The sequence below is a fragment of the Amblyomma americanum genome, chromosome 7, assembly GCF_052857255.1.
Source record: "Amblyomma americanum isolate KBUSLIRL-KWMA chromosome 7, ASM5285725v1, whole genome shotgun sequence".
In the NCBI taxonomy this organism is placed as follows: Eukaryota; Metazoa; Arthropoda; class Arachnida; order Ixodida; family Ixodidae; genus Amblyomma; species Amblyomma americanum.
This window is the reverse complement of record NC_135503.1, coordinates 166,637,338-166,658,958: the sequence shown is the minus strand read 5'-3', so window position 1 is coordinate 166,658,958 and position 21,621 is coordinate 166,637,338. Positions and strand designations below refer to the sequence as shown.

Sequence of the window (21,621 nt, the reverse complement as noted above, 5' to 3'; positions counted from 1 at the left end):
AGATCCTGGCACAAGGTGACACCTAGGTACTTGTATGAGTATACAGATTCTAGTGGAACGTTAGCAACAGAGTAAGAGAAAATATGGGGGTTACGCCGGCGGTGAAAAGATACGAGTTTACATTTATTAGGATTAAGCGACATTAGCCAGTCATCGCACCAGGCATGCACTGTGTCAATGTCGTTTTGCAGCTGTGATTGGTCAAAGGTGTTGGAAATCGTGTGGTAAATAACGCAGTCGTCTGCAAACAGACGAACATTGCAAACCAGGTTTGAGGGTAAGTCGTTTATGGAGATTAAGAATAGGAGGGGAGCAAGTACAGAACCTTGGGGTACGCCTGATGTTACTGGAAGAGGGTTGGAACTCTGGCTGTTAACGAGAACAAACTGGGAGCACTTAGAAAGGAATTCTTCGATCCACAATAAGATGTTAGGATGCAGTTTTAGCATGGTTAGTTTTAGCAGTAAACGCCTGTGGGGAACTTTATCAAATGCTTTAGCAAAGTCTAGAAAAATAGCGTCAGTTTGTAAATTTAGGTCGAGGTTAGAGTGAACGTCATGAAGAAAGACTGCCAGTTGAGTTTCACATGACAAACCCTTGCGAAACCCGTGTTGTGAGGGATGAAAGAAGTTGATAGCGTCAAGAAAGTCCATGATTTGTGAATAGATGATGTGCTCCATGATTTTGCAAGGTATGCTGGTTAATGATATCGGACGGTAATTTAAAGGAGAATCTTTGTTACCGGACTTAAAGACGGGAATGACCTTTCCCACTTTCCAGTCATCCGGAATGGAACCTGTAGAAAGCGACTGTGAAAACAATAACAATAAGTACATTGCAGAAATATTATTAGTGTTGCGCAGTATTTTGGAGTTAATTTCGTCGACGCCGGCCGATGATGAAGTTTTAAGGTGTTCAATGAGCGAGGTAATGCCGGCTTCAGAAAACGCGATAGCAGGCATGCTGGACTCTATATTGACGGCGAAAGTTGCAGTTGGTGGGTGAATTTCATTAGTGAACACAGATGAAAAGGCGTTATTAAAAATGTCAGCGCACTCAATGTTTCAACTACAGTTTCGAGTGAGGCAGGGCCGGGGTTAGTCTCTATGTCGCCGGACAACAAGAGCAAGGAAATAATGACATCAGAACACTCAGTGACAATGGCAAGGCAGCATTGCGGGCTCGGCAGCTGTATCAAAAAGTAATCACTAGATTTCTTAGCGTAAAGACAACATGGCTTACTAACCTGCGTAGCGAGACAGAACGGGTTAAGCGACCGCATCGTGGCACAGCCACCGAGCCCACAAGGCGACGCCGGTGGCCGAAGCTGCTTAAAAGCTGGAGTGGGAGGGGATGTTGATGGCGATGGTGTTTCCAACTGTCTGTCAAGGGTGCAGTGCACTGGTGAGGTCAGCGCACGATCGGGCGAAGCGGTGACGGCGCAAGGCTGGCACATATCGGTTCGGTTGAGAGCGGGCGTCCATTCCGGCGAGATGTCCGGTGGACAGGCAGCAAGAGGGGCGGGGAAAAGCGTGGTAATCCAGAGGGGAGCGATCACCTGCATAGCGAGACAGAACGGGTTAAGCGACCGCATCGTGGCACAGCCACCGAGCCCACAAGGCGACGCCGGTGGCCGAAGCTGCTTAAAAGCTGGAGCGGGAGGGGATGTTGATGGCGATGGTGTTCCCAACTGTCTGTCGAGGGTGCAGTGCACTGGTGAGGTCAGCGCACGATCGGGCGAAGCGGTGATGGCGCAAGGCTGGCACATATCGGTTCGGTTGAGAGCGGGCGTCCATTCCGGCGAGATGTCCGGTGGACAGGCAGCAAGAGGGGCGGGGAAAAGCGTGGTAATCCAGAGGGGAGCGATCACCTGCATAGCGAGACAGAACGGGTTAAGCGACCGCATCGTGGCACAGCAGTGTAAACACTGCATTTGCTCTAGGTACGAGCTTCATGTTCATATATCTTTTTAACTGTGCTGTGAAGTCCACTGCGTGATGCTGCCTGTAGGCCCCCAGGACCCAGTCAAGCTGTCTGTGACAGCTTTTTCCCTGGGGGACCCCCAACTTGTAGGTTTGAAATAAAGTGGATTTGATTTGATTTGGATGCCGACCAAAAAGGACGTTTCGGCTCGTGTTTGGAAGCCTTTTTCTTCATGATTTTCACCCAGGGTTGTATTCTAAGCACGGCACTGTTCATTGTAAAAATGAATTCTTTCGCAAAAATAATCCCCGAGTCCATAATGTATTTGGTTTATGTAGACCTACAAATAGCATGCATTTCCTCCAGCATATTGTTACTTAATGGCTCTATGCAGCAGAGGTAATCTGCCAGGCAGAGAATCGACGGCCTGGGACAGCCGAACAGCACACAACTATGCACCACAGCGCCGTCGTCGTTCAAGACGCTTCTTCGTCCTCCCAGCATCCGTAGCACTACCCCCTGCAGCAAAAGCACAGTCTCAGTGTGCACTACACAGTCAAGGGAGGGTGCGAGTTATAAGACTTGAGGCGTGACACATGTACGATGTCAGTGTGGGGTGTAGCGGGGGGGGACGGGGGATGCAGCAGGGTGATCTCGTATGTCACCATGGTCACCGGACGTACGCCACGGTAAGGGCCTGTATATCACTGCAGAAGTTTTTCACACAGGCTCACACGGCGAGATGGGACCCAGAGCAACAAAAGGGAGCCAGGAGGGTAGGTGACATCGTGACAGTGACAGTTATGACGGTGTTTCTCAGTTAATTGGGACACCTACAACCACTTGCGGGTAACAAGACGGGCGGCGTTGGAGGGGGAGATGGTGTCCCGAGCATAAGTATTTGTGGGGGCAATGGCGGGCAGTACACTTTCGAAGGGCAGCAAAGGATTGCAGCCAAACAGAAGATAAAAAGGAGAGAAAGCTGCGGTGTCGTGATGTGTGGGATTATATGTGAATGCCACATATGTGAGGCTAATATCCCAGTCGCGGTGATGGTTGGAGAGATACATAGAAATCATGTCGGTGAGGGTACGGTTCAGGCATTCTGTCAGGCCATTTGTCTGTGGGTAGTAGGCTGTGGCAAATTGATGACGAATGGAGCAGGAGCGGGGAAGTTCAGTGACCGCTTGGGGAAGAAAGCAGCGGCCGCGATTAGTGAGCAGGTGACTGGGAGCACCGTGGTGGAGTATGACGTCGTGATACTGGGGTCCTGTAATTTAAAGAACTTTAACCCTTGTCCGCAATCCTCAAAAAATCTTTACAATGCCGTCTGTCGGTCCCTGGAAGTCACTTTTTTTAACAAAAACAAGATAATCATCTACATACCTGAAGATCTGTTTTGTTCGGGAGCCCAAAATACCTTTAGTAGCCTTCTTTACATTACTTACCGCAGCCACTTTCGACAGTTTCAAAGGCCAGCTACTGATGTTGGGCGATCAAGGGCACCAAAAAGGTTCCAGAAGGTGCTCAAGTTGGGACCGAAATTTTGTGTCCAGCTGACGCTGCAACAGGAAAAGCTGTCTGCTGGGAGGTCCATCTTGTGTCAGGTCCGGCAAGAGGAGCAGCCTAGGTGCGTAGTTGAATGTGTCGAGGTTGCGAAAATGAGTGAAGGTGGGCCTGTGAAGAAGTGGAGCTTTTCGCCATTGGTTAACTTTATGACGTCTGGAAACCTGCGTGTGATGGTTTCCGATAAAGAAGGGTATTTTGTTGTACCCCTGGAAAAGCTTTTTAATGATAAAGCCTGGAAGTCTATCACTAAAAACCTGTTCGTACTAGTGGGAAAAGACATAAGCACAAAGCCTTGCGCCTACTGGAGGAAATGAATATAGAGTGCCTTTGCTCCTCAGTTAAGAAAGCAGAAAAGGACTCTCTGGAATGATTTTTTTCTGCAAAAACCGACAAACCCAACATTCAATTCTGCTATATTGTTACGGAACGCGTTTCCTGGCAATATGAGGTTTAAAGTTTTTTACAAAGGAACTTGTCTTCTTTGGCAATAGACGATCCGTTTCTAGTGCCTAATTCTTTGGAAATTGTTGAATATTTGAAGTGCCATAATCCGGGGTTGTGTTTCGTGTTTAGCATCGATGTGCAGGACTTGTTTTACTCTCTTCTGCACAAAACCCTTCTACAGTGTGTCATCAAATGTATAAAAAATGGTAACGAAGATTTCATTTCAAAAGGCGGAATCTCTGTGGGACCCTTTTTAGAACTGTTGTCTTCTTATCTTAAACCTACTGTTGTCGAATGGCAAGGCAGACTCTATACTCAGAAATGGGGTGTATATGTGTTGGGTCGAAAGTGGCACCGGTGCTCGGTAATATTTTTCTCAGTTAAGTAGATAAGGCTATTGAAAGTATTTTGGGCTCCTGAACAAAACAGATCTTCAGGTATATAGATGATTATCTTGTTTTTGTTGAAAACGCTGACTTCCAGGGATAGATAGACGACATTTAAAGACCTTTGACGATTGCGGACAAGGGCTTCAAAGTTTTCACCTTTGAAACACCGGACAGGAATGAGCTGCAGTTCCTAGATATGAGATTGGTTGTAAAGCCATACTATGTTTGCTGGTCGTTCTTGCAGAGATCAAAGAAGCACTTGCTCAGTTACTGTTCTGGGCATTCCAAGATAGTCAAATATGGTGTAGCTGTTTCTCTTTTAGGTTCTGCAATTAACAAGCCATGTGTGTGTGCTATCATAGTTTTAATCAACAGGTTCAGAGGCTGAGGTCGGCAGGGTTTCCGGATGAGGCTGTAATACTAGCATGCAGTAAGGTATTTAAAAGATAGAGTCATCTTTAGGCATGAGACACCAGAACCTTCAAGTAAAGAGAAAAAGAAATTTGTTGTCTTGCCCTACGCTCACCAGTTGTCTCACCCTTTAAAGCAGGTAGGCCGCAGATATCGGGTTGATGTACTTTTTTCTGCACCTAATAAGCTGGGCAAAATTTGCGCCATGGTTGATAGGAAAACCAGAGAATAAAAACAAAAAGACAAAAAAGAGGGGAAAAAACTTCATGACTTGAAGTTCGTCCCTTGTGCCAAGGGTATGGTGTATAGCGTTCCCTGCATGTGTGGGAAGAGTTATATAGGCCAGACAGGAAGGTGCCAGAATACTTGCCTACGTGAGCATAACACTTCTTTGGAAGGGGCCCCTTCCTCAAACCTAGCCTTGCGCGATAAAGAATGTCTTCGTAACACCTCAATTCCTACTGCAGAACCATGTACTCCACTTTTTAAGCTTGAACTGATGGGCGAGTTGGTTATGCATGATATACATGAAGCAGCGCAAGGCCCAAGGCCTAAGAAGAGAGCAGAGGAAAGGAGGAAACGGACGACACAGCGCGGAGCTAACAACTGACATTTATTTGGTACGCTGTGCGTATAAATATATTTTGGCACTAAAATAGAAAACACCGCAAAGAACACATTCATGCGCCTGGATCCCTACAACACAACACAAGCTAAGGTGTGCAATTCAGGAAGCAAAATTCTTCACGTTCGTTCATCTCTGGCCAATGTATTGTTAAGAAATTGAAATGTTCCCCCAATCCTGAATGCCAAACAAGAAAGTGAGTAGCAGCCATTCCGTATATTTACAATATCTCGCATAATTGTTGGAAAAAGAGTCAGAGTGGATGTTGTTTTTTCGGCTCCCCATTGAGTTATCAAGCTTGTGCATGCATGTCAACAACCTAGGGAAAAGTATCCCCGATTGCCCGAAAAATCATGAGTGCAAATTTGTGACATGTCAGAAAAATGTGTATTCCATTCCTCTCATTTGTAACAGGTTTTATATTGGTCAGACAGGACAATGCTTAAATTATAGGCTCAGGCAGCACCGCAACAAAGTTGATAATGCAGATTTCCAATCGAGGCCGCGAATATCAAGAAGCACGGTGATTCCTGTGTAAGTGCTCTATCGGCATCTTTATCACAAAAAGAATTTCGCTTCCTGAGGTTAAGTTGGCCAAGTCGGAAGGCTGTTGCAGTGTTGGCAGATCATCTCATGAGGAGCTAGCAGCAGTGTTTGGCAGCCAGTCAAAACAGTGGGAAATGTGTCTGTGTTTGAAGTAACACGGTGGTTTGGGCTAGTTGGTAGGTTTCACCTCATGATAACTGAATGTATTTAAACGTCGAGCTTTTTCAAATAAAATCAGTTGGAAGTGCAGCACAGTCCTGTCTTGTTTGTTCCTTGTCTTCTGTGTGCGTTTTATTCATGCTGCGAAACTTGTCTCCATTATGGTCTGTGTTTGGCCTGCTTAAAACGCCGACACACCTCAAGAACAGAGGTTACTGTAGAACAGCCTTTGCAGAGCAGCAGGTTAAAGGCATCATCGGCAACAACTTTCAGTATGTGATTGACTCTGTCTTCCTCAGACATGTTTTTGTCAACTTTAGGGCACAAGGCCAGGATGTCCTGAATGTAAGGCAATGGCCCTGAAGACATTTGGGCACGTGACGCGAGAGCCTTCTTGGCGGCGAGTCGATGTCCAATGGGCTTCCTGAAGAGGTTGCAGAGTTTCTGCTTGCAGCCTGAGGTCCCATGAGGTCGTCATCTTCGTGTGTTTCGAATTACACTCGCACGATGCCCACCTGTTATGCATGCTGGCGCGTTCGTAAAGGGTGCGCCAGTCGTTCACATCAACATCGTCTGTCCCGCAGAATGTGCCTGGTTTGTGGTGGTGAGCCACGGCGAAGGGTGGCGTTGCTGGCTGAGATGGAGGGGATTCAGTAGACATGGTGGCGAGGTGGTGGCCACTGCAGACATCCAGCTTGGGGTCCGGGATCAAATTTGGCAACCTCCACCAAATGTTACGTAATGGCTACATGCAGCAGAGGTAATCTACTAGAAGAAGGATGTACAGCTGGGCGAGTTGGTAATAATTCATTGGGTAATAATTCATTGTGGGTGGAACAGTGCGAACTAGATGATGGACAAAAGCAAGAACACAACACAGACGAGCGCGGACTCACAACAAAATTTTTTATTGAGGAGATCAAACATTTGTACATGAAAGCACGTGACATGGCAGAGCACTGAGCACTTTGACGAGCAAAATGAAGAAAGTACATTATCGCCACACGTCAGATGCAGGAGGCTGCTCACTGCTGGCTTTTGTTCGTTCTCTAAGTACCTAGCCTCGTTTTAAAGTGGTTGCTCGTAGGAAAGCATTATCAGGGGAGTTCTGAGGATGATTCCTACCAATTTGGGTATGCAACCTTTGTCCGTAAGGTTTCGACACTGATTCATTTTCTTCTAGAAATGATTCCCCAAAACAAATGTTGGTGCATATGTGTAGCGCCATCTTTTCGGGCTAACCTGAGCTGTTTATGTTAATTGCTGTGGCAGCCGCTAGATGGCACTACATGTAGAAAAATACGTTGTCACTAGTCTGCGCATTCAACTGTGAGTGAATGTGGAGAGATGGACTTTCACCTCGAACAGCATGTAAACATAAAATTCTGTGTGAAGCATGGCAAGACAGCCACATAGACACGTATGAGCTCTGTTGTGACGTTTTTGGCAACGAGAAATTATCGTGGGCATGAGTTTTCGAGTGGCACAAGAGATTCATTTCGGAGAGATTGTCGATGGAAGACGGCACAAGGCAGGGGCGCCCTTCAACCTCACGGAATGAAAACAACGTGGCTTGGATCAGAGAAATTGTACAGCAAGACCGCACCATTACAGTCCTCATGCTATCAGATGCTCTCGACATTAGTAAGACAATATACCACCAAATTTTGCATGATAACTTGGGGAAACGAAAGCTGAATGCCACACTTGCGCCGCACTCCCTCACACAGGATCAGGAGGACACACGGGCATCAGTGAGCGCTGATTTGCTCTCCGAGGCAGAGAAGGATGCTGCATTCGTCGACAGCATCATTGCTGAAGACGAAACACTGTGTTTTCAATACGATCCTCAAAGAGGCAGATTGCCGAATGGCGGTCCACAAGCTCTCCGGCGTCGAGAAAGGTGCGGCGACAGAAGACCAAAACAAAGACGATGCCGATAGTTTTTTTCTATGCCAAAGGGTGCCATACACCACGAGTTCATCCCACAGGGGCAGGCGGTGAATAAGGGAGTTTATATCTGTGTGTTTCAACACATGCGTGATGCACTGCGACGCCGTCGCCTGACTTCTGGGCATCTGGACAACGGAGCCTTCTCCAAGATAATGCAAGGCCGCACGTTGCTCTCAGCGTGACAAATTTTCTCGCCAAGCACAGCATTACTGTACTTCCCCATCCACCATACTCACCTGACCTCTCCCCATGTGATTTTTTCCTTTCTCTTCGTGTGAAGAGAGCCCTAAAAGGTCGCTGGATGGGGAGCGTGGAGGCCATTCAGGGCGCCACGACAAAGGAGCTGACAGCCCTACAAAACGAAGTGTTTTCCATCTGTTTCCAAGACCACAAGAAGTGTTGGAATGTGTGTGCAGACTGCAAGGGAGACTATTTCGTGGGGGTGCTGCACAAGTGATTTCAATGTTAAACACGTTTTTTTTTTCAATGTACTCAGTCTCAAAACTTTATGGACAAAGGTTGTATTTCAGTGAATGGAGGTGTTTCAAATAGTAGTCGTCGTCGGTACATATTCTCCTCAGGCGCGTTTCCTGTCCTACACATGTGCCTTGCTTAATGTGTCTTGGATGACGGCTAGTGAAATCGAAGTATTGCTTCCGGTCTGTAGGCTTCCTTAGAGTGTAATTTTAAGCTGGCTATTTTCTAAACGGACGGCAGTGCCGAAAGAATTGACTTGCATTATGGAGTAATGGACGGTAAATTGAATGCTAGAGTGGAAAGAAATAAGGTGTGAGACGGATGCTTTTAGGGTCTCAGATCCGTGTTCCCATATCATAAAAATGTCATCCGTGTAACACAGGTATATGAGCGGTTTTCTAAAAATGAATTTAGAAGCTTAAATTCTAGTAGCCCTACAAATCTTTTCATAAGTTGCTGTGAAGGGAGTGCCCATACTTGTTTCAGATACTTGAAGGTAAAAAGAAGAATCGAGCTCAAAATGGTTGAGCTTAAGTACCAATTGAAGTAGCAGGAGATACACTTGTTTCATGCGGGTGTTGATTTTGAGTTGGAAAGCACGTCGATTCCTTCATTTATGGGAATATTTGTGTACAAAACGGCGACGTTGTGTGTAACCAGTATGCTGTCTGCTGGGGTAATGGCTGCATAATTAAGTGACTCTATTTTTCGTAGAAACTGCGGTGTGTCCTGGACCACTGCTATAACCATTGTCCGACTGGCCGCCGTGGAAATATCTTGTGAGGATATAATGAAAACAAGCGTCATTCGACAAGTTCAGCGCTTCCGTTACCCTGAGCTTGTGCATTACAGAAAGAGAAGGGTTGTAAAAAGCAGGAAGACCCTTGTGGCAGGAACAGCACAGTACGAGACAAGGAAGGGACAGGCGGGACACGACGCTAACAACCAGATTTTTAATGCATGTTCGTCGAATATATACATCTCACTCGTGCAAGAAGGAAAGGACAAAAGCAAAAAACACAGAAGATGTACACGTGGTAAAAGATAAGGACAACGCACGCAGATAATCAATTTCGCTGTCACGAAGCACTATCGAAGGTATGCTGACGCATACGTCGCTCTTTTTTCGGATGTTGAAGGCTTTTTCAATCTCTCTGGTCTGTTGATCAAGATAGGATGCGATGCCCACTGCATTGTTAAGCTGCGGAGCACCTCCGTGCTCTCTGCACTGCTTTACTAGTTCACTGCTGATGGCGCCCTTTAGGGATCTTTTGTGCTCTTGAAGCCGTTCATTTAAGCAGCGCCCAGTTTGGCCAATGTAGGTGCGTCCGTGTGACAGAGGTATTTCATGCACAACGCTTTTCACACAATTCACATGTTTTGTCCGGTGCTTTTTCTTGCATTGATTTTTTCTTTGCTCGCTGTTGACTTTGGCACACAGGCTTCTTAACTTGTTGGGTGCTGACATGAGCAGTTTAGTACCAGCTCTTGCGCCTACCTTTTTAGGGTTGTGGGAAATGCCATGAATGTAAGCGATGACCGCGTATGGCTTCCTTTCTGCTGATGTAGTTGTGATGTATTTCCTGCCTCTAGGTGCTTGCAGAATCCCTTCTGCGACACTGGATAGCAGTCTCGTCGGGTAACCTGCTTGTCTTGATGCTTGCTTGGGTTTGCTGTTATCTTTCTCGATTGTTCGCTCTCCTCCTTTTCACCTCTGTTGCTCACCTTATTTAGGGCATGCCTTCCTTCAATAAAATGCAGTTGTTAGTCAGTGCTTGTGTCTTGTCCTTTCTTCTTGTGTGGTTGCATGCTTTTGCGCTGCTCCTTTTCCTTGGTAACCTGCTGCTTTCAGCCGATGGTCTCGGGCGTCAGAACTGCCTTGAACTTCATGATGACAGGATCTCGTCAATGTGGCTCTCATTGCTGCTTTTGCTATTCCCCGCTTGATGATCTTGGAACATGCAGATGTGTAGCGGAGCAGTCCCTTCTTGCTTCGTGGTCCGTACCGCCAGCATATGTGAGCGCCTAGAAAGGTTAGCGTCAAGTCAAGAAATCGCAGAACGTTATTTTCTGGGAGTTCGCTCTTTATTTCTAGTCCTTTTAGCTCTTCTTTGAAGATGTGAAGTTCTGCGGAAGTGAGTAGTACAAGTCTTTCACATCTATCGAAAAGCCACTCACATTGGGCGGATAGGTTCCTTGAAGAAAGTCGTCCACACTTCGCGGGTTTTCTTGTTAGGAACGGGTCGTCTACCAAGAGGTCGGATAGGGCCCTTTGCAGAAAACTGCCCACAATCCTCTGCCAGGTTCCTCCTTCTGACACAATGGCTCTGAACGGACACTCTTCTTTGTGGGTTTTGGCTGTGGAGAGGATCGACAGGCTTGTCTCTTCGCACTTGTCTATGACGGAGGCCACCTTCGTCAAGCTCATGTCTTCGCACATCGTCATTACTTCCTTCTTCAATCTTGTGGGTTTCACACCTACCAGATGTTTGAAGTTGTCAGCTATTGCCTTGTCTGCTTTTTCGTTGTAGACTGGAAGCGACACTAGAACGAATCCTCCTTCCTTATCCGATTGCAGTAGCCGTAGGTCAGCTTCACGTAGGGTCGCCACCGTTGTCTTCAAACGGTCGAAGCCTGCTCGAGGTGGCCGTCCAGGGAGGCATTCTACAGCGCTGTCAATGCACCTGCCTGCGCCGTCCTTCTTGGTCTTTGATGCGATCCCCCTCACAAGGTTTTACTGGGATGTGGCAGAATGCTGATCTTGGATCCCATGTTCAACAGCTTGGTCGTTGTTTCAGAAACTGGGGCTTCGCCCAGGACCACCAGTTCCTGCCCTTGAGGTTTTGAAGGGCTCTGCTTCTTTTTCAGGAGCTGCATTAGGATTTGGTGCCAGAGTATATCCGCCGTTTGGTTGGCTACCCGACGATCTTGGCGAATACGGTTGTTCTCACGTCCGTCTTGGGTGTTGTTCAGGTTCACAGCTAGAAGGCAGTCAGAGTAAAAGCGAGCTTGCCTCCACACCTCTGAACGGAGAATTTGGCACACTATGCACACTACTTGCATTTTTTACATTCATGGCATTTCCCACAACCTCAAAAAGGAAGGCGCAAGAGCTGGCGTAAAAGTGCTCATGTCAGCACCCAACAAGTTAAGAAGCCTGTGCACCAAAGTCAACAGCGTGCAAAGAAAAAATCAATGCAAGAAAAAGCACCGGACAAAACACGTGAATTGTATGAAAAGCGTGTATGAAATACCTCTGTCATGCGGACAGAGGTATTTCAAACTGGGCGTTGTTTAAATGAACGGCTTCAAGAGCATGATAGATCCTTAAAGGGTGCCATCAGCAGTGAATTAGCAAAGCATTGCAGAGAGCACGGTTGTGCTCCACAGCTTAACAACACATTGGTCATCGCATACTGTCTTGATCAATGGACCAGAGAGATTGAAGAAGCCTTCAACATCCGTACAAAGACTGGCGTATGTGCTTCGTGACTGCGAAATTGATTGTCTGCGTGCGTTGTCCTAATCTTTTACCACGTGTACATCTTGCGTGTTTTTTGCTTCTGTCCTTTCCTTCTTGCATGAGTGAGATGTATATATTCGATGAACGTGCAATAAAAATCTGGTTGTTAGCGTCGTGTCCCGCCTGTCCCTTCCTTGTCTCGTGCTGCGCTGTTCCTGCCACAAGATCATGCACCAACCATCCAAACTTTTCACCTTGCCCAGGAAGACCCTATAAACGACGATCTACTGCAGCCTATACCCTACATTCGTGTTTCCCGTAACACTATAAAAAGCGGCGAGCCGATATGGGGTCAACATCGTCTTGTTAACCTGGTAGAGTACGCCTTTTGATGACGAAAGAAGAGTAAGAGGTTCACTATGTTTTTTTTTTTTTCGGGGGCTGTGTATAAGTTTTTTCCGGGCAGGTTCTACATCGGACAAATTGGAAGCTCTGTTAATGAAAGGGCAAAATTTTGCAGTAATAAATAATTCTGGAGGCCACCTCATTGTAAGGGATCCAGAGGTCCAGAAGAAAAAGAGCCCTTGGTAACTGATCTTTGAAAAAAAACAACTTTTTATGTTCAGATCACAAGACAGAACCGAAAGGGAGGTGATGGAAGCACTTAGCATCGCAAAAACGAATGGCAAAACGACAAACTTGTGAGCACGCCACCCATTTTGCTTCTACTGAATGAAATCTCTCTTTCTTGGAATGCCAGCTTTTCACGTGCTAGTTCACAAGTTTTACGCGAGAGTTTTAAGAGCCTTATATCGAAATACTGGAAGATATATATAGCAACTGCACACCTACCATAATCCTCCATAAAGTCAGCAATAAAATTCCAATAAGAGAGGGCGTCAGCCAAGAAGGCACGATCTTGCCAATGCTATTCACCGCCTGTTTACAGGAGGTATTCTGAGGCCTGAATGGGGAACAGTTGGGGATAAGAGTTAATGGAGAATACCTAAGTAATCTGCTATTCGCTGATGACATTGCCTTGCTGAGTCACTCAGGAGATGAACTACAAATCATGATCAATGAGTTAGGCAGAGCAGAACGGTTGATGTAAAAATTAACGTGAAGAAAACCAAAGTAATGTTCAACAGTCTAGCAAGGGAACAGCAGTTCACAATTGGCAGCGAGGTGCTGGAAGTGGTAAGGGAATACTTAGAGCAGGTAGTGACAGCTGATCCGGATCATGAAAGGGAAATAACTAGAAGGATAAGAATGGGATGGAGCGTATATGGCAGGTTCTCTCAGATCATGAATGGCAGTTTACCAATATCCCTCAAGAGAAAAGTGTACAACAAATGTATCTTACTGGTACTCACCTATGGGGCAGAAACTTGGAGGATAATGAAAAGGGTTCAACTTATGCTAAGGACAAGGCAGCAAGCCATGGAAAGAAAAATGTTAGGTGCAACGTTAAGAGACCGGAAGCGGGCTGAGTGGGTGAGGGAATAAACGCAGGTTAATGATATCCTAGTCGAAATCAAGAGAAAGAAATGGGCTTCAGCAGGGCAAGATAACTGCTTGTCCTTAAGGGTAACGGAGTGGATTCCAAGAGAAGGCAAGCATAGCAGGGGGCGGCAGAAGGTTAGGTGGGCGGATGAGATTGAGAACTTCGCAGGCATAGGGTGGGCGCAGCTGGCAAAGGACTGGGTTAATTGGAGTGACATGGGAGAGGCCTTTGCCCTGCAGTGGGTGTAGTCAGGCTGATGATGATGATGATTTTCATTTATTTGCTCCCTGTTGTTGCCCAGCCCTCATGCCTCTTTTAGAGCGCAGGCGCCCATTCGTGAGTTGAGCCGCGTCGCCTTTGAAGGCGTACCCAAGTGCCACGGGAGGGAGGAGAGCGTGCTCCTTTCCAGCCTGGCCATGCCGAGGGAACAAAAGTACGGCTTCTCGCTTATAGATGACGCCAGAGTCGTCCACAATGGCGGCCCAGTCAGGGAAGTGCATGGTAGGTGCAATGGCCAAAGCCCAGGAGGTGGGGGGGGGGGGGGGGGCAACATGGATGGCGAACACCTTGTCGTTATTCATGCTGGTCTCAACGATGTGCTGAAGGGGAGGAGCCAGAATCTCGAGAAGCAGTTATAAGTGGGGATGCATAGGCTTAGAGAGGCCTCTGAGAGTGTGCATGTGACCATATGCACAATCCCAGAGGTCCAGAGGCAGGCTAGCGAAACGGAAAGGAGGGCCATTGAGGCTAACTGTGTAAATAGGTTAATGAGTCGACAACTAGGATACGGGGCAATGGAAGTTAACAGGGAAGTGTATGAGGTCAGGCCCCACCCTTTTGCACAGGATGGCATTCACTACGGCGGTGCCACTGGCAAGAGCGTGGGTAGTAGGATAGGTTGCCAGGCAACAGCTTTTTTGGGGGTACCCAGAGCTCGGAGGGAACCATTGTAGAGAAGGAAGAACCAAGATCAGAGGGACGATGGAACCATAGGAGAAGAAATAGACACAAGCGCCAGGGCCAAGTTAATTCAGATATAGGTTTCATTAACATGCAAGGTGGCAGGACTAGACAGAAATGGGAGGAAATAGAAGAACAAATAAGGCAGGAGGAATTAATGGTATTTGGTTTACTGGAAACGCATCTTTGAGACATGGAGCAACCACTCTAACCCAGACTACGCATGGGAATATTGCAATAGAACAGAGGGCAGCAGAAAGGGGGGTGGAATTGGGGCATTCATTCATAAAAGTAATAATTTTCAAACGGTTAAACTGGGATGCAAGGAACATTTATGGCTAAAAGGAAAAGTGGCAAGGGAACAAACACTCCTTGGCTTTGCACACCTGTGGACAGGAGCTAATGCCAAAGAGAAAAACAGGAAAATGTTAAAATGTATTGCAAGCGACATTGATGAGCTAGGAGGACAGGGCGAGATAATTATATTAGGCGACATGAACGCCCATATAGAAGACCTGGATGGGTACACAGATTCGACAGGAAGCATGCTGCAGGACGTGTGACAGGCATGATTTAGTTGTATGCAACAGTACCGAGAAGTGTGAAGGGCTCATAACATGGGAGGCAGGGAGTCTGCACATGACGACAGATAATGCACTAATGTCACATTGGATGTATAATAGATTAGGAGTGATGAGCATAGATGAACATGGTTCCAGAAGTCTAGGTAGTGACCACAAGTGTATCAAGTTTAATTTCAGAAGGGAAACCAAAGTAGGAATGAAGCGAGAGGAACCATCAGAGGGGAATTTTTACTCAGTAAAGCAATTTTAAGCAGCAGCCAAACAAATTGAGAAAGTAATTTTTGAGGATAGTGAAACAGAATGGACTTATACCAAATTAACTCTATTACTGGAGCTAGCGCTAGCTAAGGTGCGAGTAAAGCTAAAGGGGAAAAGACGCAAACCTAAGAGTTGGTGGGATGAGGAGGTCAAGAGGGCGATAGAGAAACATCAGGAAGCGTCCAGGGAACACAGATATTCCAAGAAGAGGGGGGAACCAGAAGTTGAAGTAGACAGAAAATGGGATACCTTCATAAATTGTAGAAGGGAAGCATCCTATTTGATTAATGAGAAAATTAGAAAAAAGGGTGCCTAATGGACGTGAAAAGTAAATAAAAAGGATAGAAAAGCAGCTCAAAAATTCTGGAAGCATCTAAATGCAATGAGAAATAAGACTAGGCTAGAACAAAGGTTTATTGTTACAGATCAGGGTATTCGACTAGAAGGGGATGAAGCGATAAAACACATAGGAACAAGGATGACAGAAAAATTTAAAGAAAGAAATGTTGCACATAATTTATCGTAGGAGGATAGACCGGTTACTGCAATAGCTTCACTTGAGCAAAGAGAGTGGGAAAGGGCAGAGAGGAAGGTTCCTAGTGGCACATCAACAGGACCAAATGGTATTCCAATTATGTTAATAAAGAAGCTAGGACCAAAATTCAAGCAAACATTAATGCAGGTAGTGAATAAAATGATAGTGGATGGGAAAGTCCCCGATGAATGGTGATTAAGTAGAATGAACATGATATATAAGGGAAAGGGGGACAAAGCTGACATAAGTAACTACCGTCCCATAACAGTGACATCTGTGGTTTACAGGGTGGTGATGCAGATTATACAGGACAGATTGCAGGCTTGGCTGGAGAACGAGGCGGTGCTAGGAGAGCTAGAAAATGGGTTCCGGAAACAAAGGAGGTTGGAGAACAATCTGTTTTCATTGACGCAGTGTATACAGATTGCTGAAAAGGAACACAGGCCCCTATGGCTAGCATTTCTGGATATTAACGGAGCGTACAACAACGTTATTCAAGAGTATTTGTGGCACATACTGGGCACATTGGATGTGGAAGATGGAGTAATTAATCGTTTAAAAGATATGTATAAAGGTAACAGAGTGCTTATAAAATGGGAAAAAATGTATCGGAGCCTGTAGATATACAGCGGGGGCTTAGGCAAGAATGTCCTCTGTCTCCTTTGTTGTTCATGTTGTACCTGCAAGGGTTGGAGACCAAACTAAAGATGAGCGGACTAGGCTTCAACCTTTCTTTTTTCAAGCAAGGAGAATGCATTAAACAGTCATTACCAGGACTAATATACGCCGATGATATAGTGCTAATGGCTGACGACAAGGAATATTTGCAGAAGTTGACAGACATCTGTGGTTCAGAGGGAGATAGATTAGGTTTCAAGTTTAGTAAGGAAAAATCTGCAGTCATGATATTTAATGATGAGGGCGGCAAGCATAGAGTACACGGGTTCACGCTAGAAGTAGTGGATGAGTACAAGTATCTTGGGGTGTGGATAAATAACGGTGCTGAGTATCTGACAGAGCATGAAAAATATGCAATGAATAAAGCTAGTAGGAATGCAGCTGCCATGAAAAATAAGGCACTGTGGAATTACAATAGGTATGAAGTGGTAAGAGGGATCTGGAAAGGGGTGATGGTTCCTAGCCTGACTTTCGGTAATGTGGTCCTGTGCATGAGACCAGATGTTCAAGCAAGGTTAGAAATTAAACGTGGCCTAGGGAGGCTAGCTTTGGGAGCACACGGCAATACACCAAATCAGGGGGTACAGGGTGATATGGGATGGGCATCGTTCGAGAGCAGAGAAGCTAGCAGTAAGATAGCATTTGAGGAGCGAGTGAGAAAAATGGGGGAAAAGCAGTGGGCTAGGAAAGTTTTCAGATACCTGTATATAAGGAATGTTGACACGAAATGGAGAAGGCGAACTATAAAATTGACAAGCAAATATCTGGACATCAGTAGGGGGACAAATCAGCAATTATCGGTTAAGAAAAAGGTTAAAGAAACAGAGAGAGCTCTGTGAAAAACATGGATGCTGATGAAATCAGCACTCGGAACATACAGGATCTCTAAGCAGGAAATTGCCAAAAAAAAAAATCTATGATAATTGTAGGGGAAGCTCTTTGTTGTTTGAGGTCAGGACGGGAGTTTTGCGGACTAAGACATATAAAGTTAGGTACCACGATATAGACATATTGTGCGTTGCGTGCGGAGAGGAGGAGGAAACGGCTTCCCCCTACAGTGGAAAGCAGCGTGGTTGGTTTATCCAAAGCATTGGGGTTTAAGGACAGTGAAGGAAAATAGATTTTAAGCGAGTAGAGGTAACCAAGCAAAGGTGGCTAAAATCAAGACAAAAGTAAAATTTCACATATCATGGCTAGGTGGCTTGAACCACCGCCGATTTAAAGGGTTCAGCATTAACCATCCGTCCTGTAGCATGCCGTCCTTCATCTACTCTGCATTAGTGGAGGGAGGTTTGTCTCCGGTAGCACACACCCATGTGCTGCCTCCGCGCAGCCGGTGCATACTTTGCTCCATTGGAGGGCCGTGCTGTGAAATGTGCTGCATGTGGGTGCGTCGGCCGTTGTCTTCCAACTATAAACTGTCTACCACCGAGAGGCCCCAGGAGTGTTCCGAGCTGAAGTAGAGGCCAGGTGGCTCCTTTGAGAGGACCCTACCATTGGCTCCTCCGAAGCAGATAGAGCTGCACTCAAATTTCGCATTGGGTGTGTCGTAATTGTCCTTAGTTTTTCCATTTTCACATACTTTCACCTTTACTCTGGTTGACTATTGTTTTACATTCTGCCATCTACGTAGTCATCTCGTATTTTATTGCCTCACCTCAGCCTTTAGTCTTGTTAACTGTTGTTTTGCAGTTTACCATTTAGGTCTTCATAACGCGTGTTTTATTCTGTTACTTTTGGTCTTTGCTGCAGTTATTTGTGAAGAGACAGTATGCCGTCTTTACGACTTTTCTTTGGTCATTTTTTTGTTTGGGTTTTTACATCAATTCCTCTGGATTTCAGATTTCCTTGTTGATGCATCTGGCCTCTAGTATTGTCACCAAATATTTTTGTAGATTGATCTCCCCTGCATTTATCCATGCATGTGCAAGTGACTCGGGTGATCTTGGATTCTTGCCTTAAATAGCCTGTGCTTTTGCTTCCTTGAATACATATTTGGCAGTCTGTGCCCTTTACCTCGACCGGTGGTTAATTTGTTAGAAATGGTGTTTGGCCGCAGTGATGCGAGTAGGTTCCTGCTGGAGTCGCTGATCCCCCTGGAGGAGGAGCGCCAGGAGGCGTGGTTGCGGCGCCTACTGAGCTGGCTGCAGGCACAGCGCCTGGATGGAGGACCCTTCCTTGGAAAGGAGGACTTGCTGGGATGCATCCGCAACTGTGAGAGGGCTACTGATGATGGCACTGACACCCGCCTCCTGGTGGCCGACGCCTTTGCCCTGCAGGCGCTCACGTACTGGTGCGTCTCTTGAGCAATTGCTTATGTCCAGTTCGCTCACTCTTTAAGATAAGTAGGCTGCTGTGGCTTTTCATTTTGGTTGTTCTCTGTATTGGGTAAATACCGGATAAATCAGTGTTAAATGCTTTGGTGCTGTGGGAGCTGTTCATGCTATTACAGCTTACAGCGGCTATTGACATCAACCCGAGCTTGGTGCGTCGGTGTTAAGATGTCGAGCTTCTTCTCCCGCGTACACACTTCTTCATTGTCCCTTCAGCATCTATAGGGAGTGCGTGACCCTGCTCGCAGGCGAAGCCTTCTGGGCCAGGGACTTAATCAGGGACAGCCGCCGCGGTGGCTCATTGGTTATGGCGCCCGGCTTCTGACCCGAAAGACGCGGGTTCAATCCCGGCCGTGGCAGTCGCATTTCAGTGGAGGCAAAGTGCTAGAGGCCCATGTACTGTGCAATGTCAGTGCACGTTAAAGAACCCCACGTGATCGAAATTATCTGGAATCTTGCACTATGGCGTCCCTCATAGCATGAGTTGGTTTGGGGCATTAAACCCCATAAAAAAAAAAGAATTAGGGACGAACGGGGAAATGGGCCTAGGAGGTCCATGCTCACTTGTTGGAGTGGTGTGCTTGTAGGTGTCACAGGATGCCAGCGTCCTGGTGGAGAAGTTGTGGGATGCTTGAACCGCTGACTCTGCACGCTGGTGGCTGAATTGTGTGATGCATTTTTGGCCAGTAAAAACGTTCTTTCGTTTGGTTAAGGGTCTTGACAAACCTTAAGTGCCTAGCCATGACGTCATTGTGCATAGAACAGAGGAATATAGAGCGAGGAGAAAGCGCGCCCTTGAGACGAGGCCTCCATTTTCTCGTCGACACTGGAGCAGAGGTGAGCGTCCTTCCCTGCAGCATTACATCCTCACCTTCTCGCCGCACTGGCCCATCGCTACAAGCCGCAAACCTCGCCCCCATCGCTACGTACGACGAACATTCTCTCACACTCAATTTGGGCCTCCGGCATGTGTTCCGATCAGTTTTCCTCGTCGCGGACGTACGTTACCCAATCCTCGGAGCTGATTTGCTGCGCCACTACAACCTGCTGGTCAACATGCACAGCAAGTGTCTCGTAGATGGCACGACAAACCGCTCTGTTCAAGCCCTCCATCTTCGAGAACCGCTTGCCAGTATACCCAGCCCACACCAGTCGGCCTGCGAGATCCTCCTGGATGAATACCCTTCTCTGCTCCGTCCTTCCAACTTCTTACTGCCCGTCAAACACCAGGTCACACATCACATTGTGACCACTGGCCCGCCCACACACGTTCGAGCCCATCGCCTTGCTCCTGACCGTTTACAGATCGCCCGCAACGAATTTGGACACATGCTGGAGCTCGTCATTATCCGACCTTCATCTAGCACATGGGCGTCCCCACTACACATGGTACCACAAAAATCCCCAGGGGACTGGCGCTCCTGTGGTGATTACCGCGCCCTCAACAACTTTACCGTTCCAGACCGTTATCACCTACCTCACATCGCAGATTTTACCGCCGCGCTGCATGGCGCGACAGATTTCTCTAAAATCGATCTCGTCAAGGCCTACCACCAAATCCCTGTAGAACCATCCGGTGTATCCAAAACTGCAATCATCACACCATTCGGCCTCTTCGAATACCTCCGCATGCCATTTGGCCTCCTCCCTGCAGGGGGACATCTGCAGCTTGCAGGCGTTGGTGAGTGGCGACACCACGGGTTCCCGAGCATCCGCAGGGATGATGGTGAACAGTGCATCACCACGGAGCCGAGCACCCGCGCCTAGCTGTGCGTGGCATCGCTGTATCCGGGGGCAAGGGGTTCCTGGTCGTTAAGCCGATGCCGAGCATTTGGACCATTAAGGCCCCTCGGCGGAGGCAACACACCACTTTGGCCCCAGCTTTCTGTAGACGGCACCTCCGACCTGACACGACCTCCGACCTGACACGACCTATCCTCCCCTCCATCTTTCACTTTCCTAACTTTCTCACAACTCTCCTATCTCCTACTCACTTATTGGTTTTTCCTTTTTCCTGGCGGCGAGGGTTAATCTTGTGTGACTAACTACCCTGAGTTGCGTCATAAATGGGTATAGTTGAGGTGTACAGCTGGCGTGGGCAGGACTTGCTATCAAGTTCCTGTCTCGTCCCCTTGTTGGACTCTGTGGTGGGCGGCTGGCACCATGACCAAAAAACAAAATTTTTTTATGGCTCCCCTACTTTCAAAACCTGATCGCTCTCTCAAAAGAGGGCGGAACAAGGCAGACAACTTCTTTCAAAAAGGAAAAGTAACTCTCCCCAAATATCACGTGATCCACAGTGAAGAACAAGATAAACAGGCAAGAATAATATCCCCCTTCCTTGTGTCAAAGTGCTTGACTGAAGCCTTAGGCATGGGCTATAAGCTCTCAAGAATGCCCAGCGGCGACTTATTGCTCGAACTGTGTGACAATGTCCAGCACTCCAAGCTCTCCAACCTAACGTCCATAGGGGAAATCCCGGTCTCCGTGACTTCCCATCGATCACTTAACACTGTCCGAGGCGTAATATCTGAAAATGATTTTGTTCACATAACTGAAAAAGAAATGCTCGAAGGGCTCACCGACCAAGACGTCATAGATGTGCACCGAATCAAAATCCGGAAGGTCAATAAGGACATGGACACAAAACACATGATCCTCACGTTCAACACCAGCACCTTGCCCGTCACAGTCGATGTGGGATATTTGAAAGTCAATGTAAGACCATACATACCCAACCCTTGCAGATGTTTCAACTGTCAAAGGTTCGGCCACGGCTCACAGAGCTGCCGCGGTCGCAAAACTTGCGC

The 21,621-nt window shown here is 47.0% G+C and overlaps 1 protein-coding gene across 4 annotated transcripts in view; it reads left to right on the top strand.

Annotated features, from left to right (window-relative positions):
* PolE2 (DNA polymerase epsilon subunit 2) overlaps positions 1–21,621 on the top strand; it is a 174,976-nt gene that overhangs the window by 17,584 nt on the left and 135,771 nt on the right. For 3 of the 4 annotated variants that reach the window (XM_077629628.1, XM_077629631.1, XM_077629629.1), the window contains exon 2: positions 18,538–18,771. The exons of the other annotated variant lie outside the window; for it this stretch is intronic. In XM_077629628.1, the coding sequence (XP_077485754.1) occupies positions 18,538–18,771 (234 nt within the window). The remainder of the gene's footprint in view (positions 1–18,537; positions 18,772–21,621) is intronic. 4 annotated transcript variants of the gene reach the window in all.